The 13,786-nt window shown below is 42.1% G+C and overlaps 1 protein-coding gene across 3 annotated transcripts in view; it reads right to left on the reverse strand.

Moving 5' to 3' along the window:
• Nucleotides 1–13,786, reverse strand: part of TRPV4 (transient receptor potential cation channel subfamily V member 4) — a 619,663-nt gene that overhangs the window by 297,050 nt on the left and 308,827 nt on the right. For all 3 annotated transcript variants that reach the window (XM_086943119.1, XM_086943118.1, XM_086943117.1), the window contains exon 4: nucleotides 5,564–5,716. In XM_086943119.1, coding sequence (XP_086799245.1) covers nucleotides 5,564–5,716 — 153 coding nt within the window. The remainder of the gene's footprint in view (nucleotides 1–5,563; nucleotides 5,717–13,786) is intronic.

Consider the following 13,786-nt stretch of genomic DNA (forward strand, 5'->3'; position numbering starts at 1 on the left):
TACCTGTATGTTTTATAATACATTTGTAGAAAGAGAAGGGTTCCAATTATACCTAAGTCAGGTGACAAGACCTTCGCACAGATTTATCCTTACTAGGCTGAGGCTAGGGCTTGTATAGGACTTGGTGGCTTTTCCACTTCCTAAAAAGCACCCGTTGGCCCTTGCCCGGGCGACGGTCAATCCAAACAAAGCACACTGCACTTTCTTCTGCTATGTAATCTTTATAAGAATTTCCGTACTGTCTATTTAAAACCGATATTCATAAAATATGGAGTCCGCTCGGTAAACGATGCAATGAAAATGATTTTTAATATGCATAATTTGGATCTCTGCTTTTTTACTGCTATCTTTTTAAACAAATCAATCCATGCTAGGAAATGTATGATGATTTAATATATAAGTGTTTTACTGATCAACCCTGCATACTTGTCTATATATGTATGTTATTTTGTGCTTTTATGGTCATTTTTTATATGTACCGATTAAAGCTTTATGAAATGAAATGACAAACAATTAGGTAAAAGTGGTGTATAAGGGGGTGCGGTATGAGGAAAACTTGTTGATCTGTTGATGAGGGGTACATGATGTTGGGTGCCTAGCGCAGGGCGGGGGCGGGGGCTGGGGCTGGTGTCATCACTGATCTTATCTTTCAAGGACTGCATCACTCGTCCCATTCCCAATCATGTGCTTTTTAAACACAGGGAATCTGAGCCCTGTTTATCGCTTGTTCTTTTACACGCACACAGCAGAGGATGGGCAGGGGCACTGTTTCTTAATGACGTAAAAGCGGAAGTAAATGGGCATACCATGGGAATCGGCCTCAGGCAGTGTTTTCAGCTACATCACTCTAGCCGTTGTCTCGATTGATCTATTTTAGAGGACAAAGTAGCATCCCTAACGCCTCTCCCCGCACACACAGACACACACACCAACAACAACAAAAGTAGCAAAACCTGAAAAATATGATTTAAGACAAAAGTAGGTTTCTATATGTTCCTCCATGCTTTCACAAATACCCATGTGGCCTTTCCAGAGATTGGGGGAAAGGCTAGAACATTTCCAAAAAGAGTGAAGCTGTTCTTGCTTTCCCCTTTTTCAGAAGAATGCATTCCAGCTTTCAAAGAGAGCAACTGCAAGGGGAAACCGGTTTGCTCTAAAAAAAAAATCTGTATTCTTTTTGAGACCACAGTGGGATGCACCCAGCATTTTAATGAAGGACCTGAAATTCACTTCAGCTAAATATCTGCCCCTGGTGCTAACTCGGCCCCAAGGGGCCCAGTGTAACTTATGTGCCAGGATCCCGAAATGTGCGTTGGCATATTTTTGTGAAACCTACATTCTGGGCCTGATTCACAAAGGTGAAGTTTACACTTTTGTGTAAGTTTACTACTTGTTGGTATTGACAAAATACGCACCGAGTTTTACGACTCTAGCTTATTTATACTAAAAAGTAGCACATTGACACAAAAGTGTAAGTTTACCTTTTTGAATCCGGCCCCGAGTTCGTTCTTGTCCGCAGATACACTACAGATCGCACTAATGGTACACATTCTCTTCCCATTATCTACGTTTACTGGAGCCATAAGACATTAATTATATATGTAATCGCGGTTTAGACACATTGGAGGTGGGTTTCGAAGTATTTCTGTGCCAAAACTACACACAATACGACTTACAAGCAAAATGTTAATTTTTTTCATGGGTGAGGGTCTCATTATTATAACGCAAATTTCGGAAACTTCTGGGGTAAATCAGTAGAATTCGGCTAGTGACACACTGAGTTTTTGTAGAAATTCTTAACGGTATATAAATAACTTTAGCCCACAACCCATGGTGTGATATATTAAGTGAGCACTACACGGCCTCGTCGCACTGAAAAAGTATCTTCACTCCTTTGATCTCATTACTGGCCCACTATTGCATAGCTGACAAGGTTTCAGATTACTATGTGTGACATTTTCATAATTTTTGTTTAATTATGAGAGACATTTCAAGGAATATGAGTGACACTTTCTCGTGGGCGAAATCAAGTAACAAAACTAGGGTAATATATAAATATATGAAATTACACCCGTTTGAGCAAGGAGAAGCTCTATATGTTGCCTCAAGAATACATTGTCCTACATAGAATCTGGAAACCTCAGTGTTATAAGCGTGGTCGGTATCTGCACTTTTAAGTATTATGTGATCGTTGTCCAATCACCCGATCTTCATGTACTCAACTCTGTTAACTAAAACATTGGATTGCTTGGAAACAGGTGACTGCCCATATTAGATGCTGTGTTTAAAACAAACAATCGCCCTCGCTTAGTGATTTTAACGGACTCGGCTCCACTCACTTTTGTTGCGAGGCGGCAAGCCACGGCAATGGGTCCAGACCTGGCCACTCCAATTTCACTGCAGGGAGGGGACTGCCGCGGGTCCCATTCGGCGGCTGCAGCAGACCGGCGGCCGCCCTATCATGATCAGGTCTCAGCCCTCTGATGCCCTGCTGCCCTGCAATGATGATGCTGACCACACTCTGAGACTAGTCGCTGTCTCAGGTCGATGCTGTGCGGTCCGCGGGACCCGCCTGCCGGTCCAACGCTCATTTCTTGCCTGGACGGAAATGAGAGGTCACATCCGACACCCCCCCAAGGCGCCACAGAGTCTGTCAGCTGCCTGGTTTCTGTAACGCAGCTACAACGACTCTGCTGGGAGGCAGGCCCCGCCCGGGTCTCTCCAGGCAGGCTACAGAAGTTTTCAAAATTGTTACATTGTTGTATGCGGAGAGCTGCGCACGGCACTCTGACTGAGAGCACCAGCATGATCTTGTCTGACCCTGGCAAGTGAATCTGAGGCTTCGGCCACCAGTGCATGGGCACACACAGCTGGGTGTCCGAGGCGCTGTCAGGCAGAGTGCTCAGTCAGTGGCTAAAATGCGTGACAATGCATTTCAGTCCGGTGATGCGGGAACACCACACTGAAATGCGTTAGCGTCACGCCTGATGCGTGATACTTGGCACTCCTGCTATTGTATTTTCATATTGTATTGTGGAATTTACATCGAGCTTATACTGATAACGCAGCTCAGTAGTAAAACTGGTCTCAATTTTTTAGACAAACTAAGTTTAAGCGTTTTCAATCGAGATTTTTTTCTTTAAAAGAAAATGACGAGTTCAACTCCTAACACTTTTAGGTGAATGGAAGCACACCTTTTCCAAAGTTCATTGTGGGTATCCTGCTCCTGAAAGTGATGTAATCCCATAACCACTATCCTTAACCAGCTTTCACAAGAAATCTATGAAAGCTAAGCGATAAATTGGGGCATTTTCTTGTCTATTTATAGTTCTTTATTAGCAACCTATTTCCCAAGAAGCGTTTAAGGATAATTCTGGCTTACATGGCAATGTGCTTTTTTCATCAGTAACAAGCTGCATCCTCTAATTTGAGTATATTCACTTTCTTCTACAAATTATAATCTTAGTCTTAAATTGTGGAAGACAACCTTCTAATCTGCCTTTCACACAGCTCTAACATCTGCTTCTCAAACATTTGTGGGGTAAGCAACTAGTATGTCTGCATTTTAAGGGACATCTAAAGCTTAATCAGAACTAGAAAAAAAAAAAGTGAGTGAGCAATGTACCATGAACTGTACAGACAAGTATGGAATACTTTATTTTGTCTGCAAAGACGAAGGGATGAGGGACAAAGGAGTAAAGAGGTTGGGTAAAGGGCCACAGAGCCATTTGGCGCTATCATTGGATCAGAAGGTTCTTCCCCACTCTTCGAAGGCTTGAGGTTTTAGTACCATTATAATAAACCGAAGTGGTAGCTGAAAGAAATACAAAGTGGAGAACAAGGTAAATGATTTTTCAGGCCCCAGGCATATAAATCGAGATGACTTGTCTCTTGGTGCATTCATGTTTTTTTACGTCTGGCCTTTGAGTAAGTTTTAGTTGTTTTGCCAGACTATTGTTTTCCCAATATATTCATACATAGTCCGGGACGGCTCCTCCAGTAGGGCGGAGGAGTGTCGCCCCACTGTTACTCACAGTGCGAGAATCAGAAACATAAAATGGTAATAACTTACCGTTATTACCATTTTATGTTTGGTTGCGGGTGGGTGGGGCTGCTTTGAGAGCAGCGGAGGGGAATAGTGGTGTGCCTACCCACTCAAGAGTGTGCAAATACAGTTTGGTTAGCCCCCAGGGGCCGCCCAAACCACTCATTCATATGCACTCTGCCTTTTCTCCGTGTAGGCTGCATGCACTCTACATGGAGAAAATGGGCTCAACATTAGCCCCTAGCTAGTCGGAGTCCCGACTTATTACAATGTTGATGAGCAGCGTTGTGATTGGCTTATGGGAGGGAGGGAGCCTGGCTGCCTGCTTCTGCTTCCTGTTCCTGGACAGCAGGAGAGCAGAGAAGACGTAGGATCCAGGACCCAGCCAGGTAAGTTTAATTATGTTTTAAAAAAATATATATTATAATTAACCCCCCCACCTCCTCGTGTGCCCCCTCCACCTCCCTGCATGACCCCAAACGCCCTCCCGCAAGTCGTGCCAGCCACGACTGTACATCATATACAAACACTAAGGGGCATTTGGTCAGCAAGATTTATCTTTGCTCAGTTAAACTATCATTCACTTTGTGCGTCCACCCACCACAGTGGAAAGCACCGAACATTAAATCAGCCCACTTTATCCATATTCTCAATTCACTTTGAGTGACTCTATTTTTTTAAATAACTGATTTATTTTTCTGAAATTGATATTTATTGTTCGGTACCTTTTTAAAGTTGCTCATACACAGTGTGTAAGTGTCATTGTAGCTACCTGGGATTTCAATGCTAGGTTAGATTTGAACTTTTTTATTCATTCTTGTATCCTTCACAAATTAGAAGAATAAAATGCATGGCAAAACTAAAATGCTAGTTGTTTAAAAGCACAACTAATACATATCAGTCATTTTTTAAGATATATATATATATATATATATATATATATATATATATATATATATATATATATATATATATATATATATATATCTCAATTAGTAATAGAAGTGTATGATAGCCACATTTAGGTGGCAGCATTTTTTGTTGCATATGCTGGCAACGTTTTTTGTAGTTAACCTTTGCACCAGCTAGCAAAAAATAGACATTTGGAAATGCCAACACTTGTGTTTGGTTGGACATGTCTGAATTGGATTCTCTGCTTTAACATTAGTCTTCTACGGTGGCTTATTCTTCATCCCTGTGGATAGAGGCATTGGTAGTTTTTGCCTTATTAGATGTGGCTTGAATTGAAGCTGATACAGGCCATAAGGGGAACCAATGAAGGGTGATTTGAATGATAGGCAAGCATTTATAGGTTAAAACTATGCACAACCATTACATAGCTAGAATGGATTTATGCAACTGATTATAGAAGGTGTTTACCAACCATGTACAGAGTGTGAGGATAACACGTGAAGAAAGAGATTAACCGAAAAAGTCACAAGGAATCAGGGTTTCTTCTTCTACATTTTCACTCTGGTATCTTTTACTCATTGTCAGATGAATAACGCCGAAACCTACCTCGATAGTACACATCGCGGAACGGCGCGTTGATGAACTCCCGTAGGTTTCCTGTCTTTTCTGCAATGTCCATAAGCATGGGGATGGTGTCGTTCTTCCCTCCACTCAGGTTCATCAATGCTTTTGGCAAACATGTCTTCCCTGTTGAGGCCTCTGTGAAGAACAAACCATCAGTGAGACTACAAGTAGTAAATGAAGAAAATTACAAGAATACAAATTATGTTGAAAACTGCAGAAATACTAAATGCAAACATCTGTAAGTGTAATTAATGCTCTATTCTGGAAGTGAGGCGAGTAAATACCATGCTGATCATAAAACTGACCATCTGAACTGTTATGTGTTAAAGGTTAATGACTAAATTCCTGATCCTATTACCAAAATAAGTTCTGTTATCAGCTTTTATGAAGGACTTCTAGCACTAATGCGGCATTGTGGAGCTTTCTGAATGCAGGTGCCCTTTTCATATGGTTTTGGAATATCCATCATTGATCGGCTGAGTATGGTTGCGTGGTTGTGTTTGGGTAAAAGAGACATGTTAATGGTTCCTGTTGGTCGATGTCAAAGAGAAAATTATGTTGACCCTGCTCAGAATCTTTGGGGCGTTTTTTGTGCATGGATGGGTATGTTAAAGGCCATTTTCATTGAGCTTGGTGGTCCGTTTTCAATTTATTAGCCTTTGCAGGTTGTTTTCTAGAAAGCGCTCCCGGACAGGTAAATATCTAAATTGTGATGTTGTGCACAAGAGGGTGTGGTACGTCATGTACGATAATACATATAAAAAGCGTTTGTCTGCTGCCTAGCACAGAACCCATTACATGTGCCCCCTTTCCAATCACATCACTGTGTCTGTGATCTGTTTTTAGATGGACACTACCCACCACACCATGCGTGAATCACATTATTTGAAATGCTCCTCATACAATGAAAATATTCTCTATAAAGTGCTACACTGCTCCATGAAGCTAGGAGCATAATGTATCGCAGAACTAAAATAAAATGAGCAAATAAAACATATGGTTCAAATGTAGACCCTTTAAGCTACAGAAACAGCTACTAAGTCTCTCTTATCTCATGTCCCCATTATGGTGTAGAATGTTTTTTTTAAAATAATTATTTTTATTGAACAATCGCTCAAAACATCTTTGCACACGCATGATACAGAATGGTACACATCATTTTGATCCATTAATTCTAAATTCACAGGTTGGTTATTCCCGCATATATTCCACAGTTTTAAAGGCTGCTGGGATTTGAGGTTTACTCCACTCATTATGGTGTAGAACTATTTAATTGAAAAGTTAGTACAAGGGGTCGCCAACTGACCTGGTTATAACTGCAAGACAGAGGCAATTGGAGCCCCCTAGTTGTAGTCAGTCTTAGCACCTTAAGCACATGTATTGCGGTGGCCTTTAAAATAATTCTTTAATTTGAAAGGTCTTGTGTACTGGGAAACATTGCATGTTTTCATCACCTGCCTGCTTCACATGATTTTGTCTGGGGCATTGCTTTTACATGATGCATTCTTGAGCCTGATGGGAAAAAGATTGCTTGCAGCAGTTATGCATAGTAGCAGCTCAACAACAGGTCCCCCCCGCTGGTGTGGGGTCTTGCAAAGCGCTGGTGATTAGGAGGCGGAAGGAAAAATAAAGTCACTCAAAAGAACTTAGGGTACCTTATTTATAGTCTGGCAAATGCAGAACATCCACCAGAAAGCGGTGGATGTCCCACTGCCCATATAAGGAATGCGGTTGACATCCATGCACTCTTAAACCGGTGGACGGACTTCTGCCTCTTTTTGGCAGATGTTCCTTGTCGACCAAACTCCAAGTAAGACCCTTTGTCACACATAAGTCATGTATGAAAGTTAAGCTTTAGCAACATGTAATGCAGATGCATGATGATATACGCACAGGAGTGGTAGGAGATACCTCCGTGTTACAGCTTAAACCACATATTTATCCCCAATAAAGGATTAGAAATGAAACGGGTTTACTTTGAGGTTTTGTGTTTTTTCAAACAACCTTCAGACAAGGCTACAAATCCTTAAAGTAGAAGATAAGTAGAAGGGGGCCATCTCTTAATCATCTGTCTAAAGAAATTAGCATTTGGTTTTATTTGGCCTAAATGCAAATCTACAGACAGCGGTTGCCCCTCATCAAGGTGTCAGGAAGCTGGAAACGGATACTACAATGCAGATGGCAAGGGAGAACACAAGAAGGATGAACAGATGGCACAGTAAACCAAAGAATAGTCAAAGACAAGCTGAAAACCCAGATGATGTGTGAGGAAATTACCTTTTTTTACCACATGGGTCTGTTCATCACAAGAATTCTCCATGTAACCGTTGGTAGATGGACCCTTGACTGCCAAACCCGGAGTCTGGGAGTCCCACATGGAAAGAGCTCAGGTGCATTTTGATTATCCAGCTTTTTGAACCATCTATGAGACTAGTTTTTTGTACTTAATATTCTCTACATTATATTTTAAATAATGTTTATAAATTTGTGTAAAGGAAAGAATATTTTTTGCACCCAGGGCTGGACTGGCTGTAGCAGGCATCAGGCGTTTCCCCGTGAGGCTGGAAGGGGAGGGGCCGGAATGGATACTGGGGCCGGTTTTGCAGCTGTGTTGCAAAGTCGCCCCCCAGTAACAAAAGCAGCTGTGCTTCACACTGGCACGCTCCGACCTCCCCACCTACCCCCTTCTCCCCCCCGGGGCTGGTGCGACAAAATTTCCATGGCCAGGGGCGGCTGCAGGCTCATGGCGGCCCTGGGCAGGGAGCGTTGGTAGGGGGCCCCCGAATAGGGGGTCCGGGCGGGGTGGAGCGCGGAGGCCAGTGAACAGTGAAGAGGGGGGGGGGGGGGGGTGGCCAGGGTGTTTGGAAGTGGAACCGAGCTGGAGGCCACCAAATCCCTGCCAGGGGCCGCCACGCAAATATGCATCCATCCTCAGAGGATTATTATATTACGGATATATATTGGCGTGGTGGCCCCTGGGGTTTGGTGGCCCTGTGCAGGTGCACAGTTTGCACATGCCTAAGGCCGCCCCTGCCATGGCTGCCCCGGTTCCCAGTTCGGCCCGGTTTGCGCCCACTATTCACTCTCTACAATCCTCTTAATTCGTGTGGCAAAACACACAGAGTTAAGAACTTTGTCACTATAATTTTGCATTCCTTTACTGTGGTAGTACTTTAGTACGGGCCTAACCCTGGATTGCAGTGTTGCAGGTTTCATAGAAATAGCAAGGAACACTGTGCCAGACATTCTTACTACATAAGAATGATTGGATGTTTAAAAAGTACTGGCAAGAAAGGACGTTTGGGTTGCAAACCAAGTACACCAGTTATGCATGTCTACAAAATAAAGTCATTCTATTTCAAGAGAGTCAAGGTCAGATAATGAAACGGTTCAGCGGTAGGGTAGGTGTTGAGGAACAGGTGCTTTACTTTTTTTTCTACATAACATTGCAGCTTGGTTTAAATACCACTCGCGTGCATATCTTTATCGGAGGTTTTCAGGTATGAAGGAAAAAATTGCTAACATTATTACCACCTCCCCTTGCGGACATAGCCCTTATAAAGCCTGGAGGCCGGTCATCCTCTGCAAGAATAATGTCATACGTCTGTTAAATGCGTATAGAATATTTCTTTAATTATAAGTAGTATATCTCCCTCAATCTATATTTTTACATTATAAAGCCTATCTGGAGGATTTACACGTCCATCTGAAGTTTCAATTTGCCTAACTTTTTCAGTTGAATTCTCCACCTGAAGAAGCTCTCAGTCAGACTGGTGCACAATCATCACTTCTGCTGCACTGTCCAGAAGGGCTGTTGCCCAAGTTCCATTTTGCAGAAGTATCCATAGTTTGCAGGACATGCTTTTTAGCTATTCTTGCTATTTTTTCTTTTTAAAGGGAGTCCTGGAGTCCAAATGTTCCTCTTCCTTCTTTATACTAACCTCAGCTTCATGTCTTGATTCACTTTTCTGCTTGCTATAGTCTCTTCAATACTCGGTCCATCCACTACTTCCTGTCCTTTTACTGTCAGAGTCCTGAAAAGCAATACTGATAGCAATTTGGCTCCTTAATTTTGCCAGGGTTCCTCAAGTTGTAACCGTCCAGCTGAATTCTTAGGTTGACGAGATCCAGTCCATTTCTTCCGTTTCACTCTTGGCTTCTTTTTAATTTCTAGTATGGTATTTTTCCTTAACAATACCCTAAATCTCACTTTCAGCTTTGAGGTGCAGATTGACAGCTTATGGTCACAGAGTGTCATGGGCCACACATATGTATATGTTAAAGAAATTATGTTAGATGTCTCCTGATCTTGTAAAGGAACTGCTGCAAATCTCGGACGCATAGCCAGAACTAATGCTTATCTGCAAATGTTATTCAGAATGATTGAGAAAACTGTTTCAACTCTCCCAATAATTACATTCCCAGATCTAGAGCCGGTGCAGCTCTATGCACATTTTGTACATATTTTAATGCCTTCCCTGCGGGGCTAATTCCCCCACGGTGCGGGGGTATGGGGGGTGAGCGCGGCGACTGGGTACTCGTGACGAGACCAGCTCGTCATGAGTCTCAGTGGAGCTGCGCTCACGACAAGCTGGTCTCGTCACGACCCCACCCACTGATTAATTTGCGCGCATAGGCAGGGAATCAATCATGCGTGGGCGGAGTGGAGCTGTTATGACGAGACTAGCTCGTCAGGAGCACAGCTCCATTGCGACTCATGACGAGCTGGTCTCGTCATGAGCACCGAAGAGGTTAACACATTTGATAATGCCACAAGTGAGGGTGTGCCATGTGTAGTACTACAGATGCACACAAATGTGCTTCCCCAAGTGTTGCACTCCTCTACAGGTTGCATCAACCCAAGGGGAAGTAATATAGTCAGAATTCTATGCTCACCATGAGGTGCAGAGTGAAGATATACCACTTTCAACTGGTTGGTTTTGGATGCAAACCAAAAGGCAATCTTGTCAAGCTTTACGGGAACTCTGCTCACAATAGCGCTTATAGTCTTTGTACTGATCGCCTGTATGGCAACCTGTGCCTGTGGTGAGAGTCCTGCTGGAACTGCTCTGCTTACTAATGTCTGCGGTATAGATTATGTGAACCTCCTATATAAGGCTACTGATTTAATAAAGCTTCTACTTCCATAGCCTGTACGTTTCCTGGATTAGGAATATACCCAGTTAATACAGGCCAGGTGACCTCATCATTACTTAAGGGATCCAAATTTGGGGTGGTGTGAGTGTGTTGTAATTGATGATCACATAAGTTTTGGTTTTCTTGATAGGTCAGAGGTCCTCCAAGTCATGATATGCGTGGTATTGCGGAGGAATGGCTGCAGCTTTCAATGTGTGAAAATATCCAATATTGGCAGCTAAAGGATCAGACTCCACCCATGAGTAAATAATTTCAGAATGTGCTTGTATAGCAAAGGTTAATGGAAACCTGCATTGGAGATACCTCTGCATTGAAGATGTGTTACTGCTGGCTTGTAATGTACTCTTATCGCAACAGGAGCCGTCATTTTTAATGAATGGAGTAAATAATCATAAGATACAAAATGTAAAAGCCACAGAATGGGAAATGCACTTTTCTGATGCAATCTTGACATACCTCAAATTAACAGGGCTTTTCTATTTAACAAGGAGGGAACCGATATCGCAGCAAACATCGCCCTATATTTATAATAATAGTTGTCGCAAGTTTTTTTCATCAAAATATACTCAAGAATTCTGATAATCAAGTGCCTCACGTTGCATGTCAATTGTCATAAACTTCCTCCCTCAGAGCCTCTGGGGTCAGATTTATAACATCCTAGATCAAGGACTTAGTCCAATGCACCAATATGAATTAGAAATGCAGTTGTTCTGCAACCCATACACAACACATGAAGCTAAGAAGTGTTTTCTGGTCATGATTAGTCCCACTAGATGTGTTCAGGGAAACAGTGGAGCTCCAAACTGTCTTCTCTAAATGAATAACACACTCAAGATAGCACTAAGAATCCAGGGATAGACTTTAACGCAAACCTAGTGCAGAAATATAAACCGGTGACGGCACAGAATGAAAAGATAAATGTAGTAATGAATGTCATGGCAAGTGAAAACAATATGAACATTCCAAACACAGTAAGTTCCTAGCAACCCAACGCTCTATTGCTACTTCTAATCAGTATGCTAAATTTTAGCAGAAGCAGAAAATAGCACGTCTATACATCGGGTTTCTTAAGATAAATCACAACAAAATGTCCTTGCTAAGTAAAAAATAGCTGTTTATATATTCTAGGTCACAGCTCTTGCCTGGGAATGATAAGCAGTGCAAGGCTGAAGGCCACTTCTCTGCAATGCTCCTGGAGCAGCTCCGACTGTCACTGGTTGTCACTGCAAACCGACGTGACCTCTAGTGTGTCAGTGCTAGTGGGAAGCTCATCAAATTAATGGCCAGATACCTTGGTTTTTATATTATCTGTTTGCCAATTTTATCGGATATTTATAAAATAATACAGTACTTGCAGACACTGAAGCATCAACATGAGTACACAAATATGGTGATAAATGTGCCATCCCTGTAGATAATATGCTCCTATAACTAAAACAATAAAAAGATGTCAGCGTCCACTGTAAGTGTCCATGATGTTAAGGCAAAGCCCATATCAAAAACAATAACTAAATATGTCAGCTTAGATCGGGGTCAACATGATAACACTTATGAATGTGTCAAAAACGTAATACTTTCTATTAGAAGAATAAAAGAATCTGCATTTAGACACAAGATACAAATAAATATTCACAAAAAAACATAAAAGAACCGAAAATGCACAACAAGCCAAAAAAAGAGTGGAGACAAAAGGGGACGAGGCGTTACAAAATTTTAGTAATATTTGAAAAATTCATGAAGAAAGTAAAGGGAGAAAAAGGAAGAGAAGCAACAGGGGGAGAAGTGTAGCAGTTAACTGCAGACAAGAACACGTCAGGCTTAGATCGGTCTTAGACAATCAACTCTTGGAGAAATGTGATCATTTAAACCACACATAATTCTGAATTAAAAGGTGCAGTAAATTTAACTGAGTGCATGCCCACAAATGCAAACACGCTGCATGACTGGGTAAGAGGAAGAGAAATAACGTAGATTGGATTCTCTATCAGAGTCCAACATTTATTGCCTGGAGATTTAGATACAGAATTTTTCTTCTTCAATGTCTTTAGCATGCTTTCTATGGTGTCCTGTAATCGGATGATCAGCAATCATCCAGGCTGGTCTGGAAATACTGGGTCAAAGAGATCCGCGAGAGAAAAAATCCCCATATCCTGATGGACAGCATTTAGCGGACCAGTGACTGGCCAGTGGGAAATTGTTTGATGAATTGATGCCAATTCAAATGAAGAAATGATACCGGACTCACACTTGGACATAAATGTAGTGGCATTAAAACACTCAAGTGTGTGGAGGACATGGAGCCTTCAGATCAATCTATCAAAGTGTAGGCAAATGTGAATGGTACTGTTGGAGACACAGGAGTCACCAGACTTTATAAAGTAGATGTCATTGGGAGAAAGAGAAACCAGAAGTCCACATTAACCACAAGATGCATCTATTTTGTATTCATCACGCTGCAGCTCATCCAACCCATTGAACATCTGTACAGGTCACCTTCACCTCAACCCCTAATCCACTCACTGCACATATCTAAATTGTGTAGTGATGTTGCCATTATGCGCATCTCCCCTGTACTCGCTGAGCCTCAGAGAAAGTTTCCAATCATTCCATCCCAGGATTCCAGGTGGAGATTAGTTACATTTCGGAGTACAGTTTTTACATAATCAGGGGTTGCAGTAAAATACTCTGTCATCTTGACGGTGTAACCGCACTCCTAATTTAAAGATATCTGCCACATCAGTGGACATCTCACCATTGGCAGGAACCACTATTACAGCAGATGCTGTCAATGAATTGAAAGTATGCTGCACAGCTCAGTCAAAATGCAGAATTTTCTTTTTGAGAATAAAAAAAGCAATGAAACCTGTCGCCATGGGAGTTTTCCCCAATGACAACGGGGTCATAAAAGCTGTTTTACTTTCTCTTACTGCGAAGTTTTGGGTGATGGTATGTGAAAGTAAAAACTGACCATTTGTCTGTCCACTCCACATTGGATGGGCAGACAAATGAGAATACCTCCGACGACCATTAGTCCATCGGATGAGTACG

The sequence above is a fragment of the Lissotriton vulgaris genome, chromosome 11 (genome assembly GCF_964263255.1).
Source record: "Lissotriton vulgaris chromosome 11, aLisVul1.2, whole genome shotgun sequence".
NCBI lineage: Eukaryota > Metazoa > Chordata > Amphibia > Caudata > Salamandridae > Lissotriton > Lissotriton vulgaris.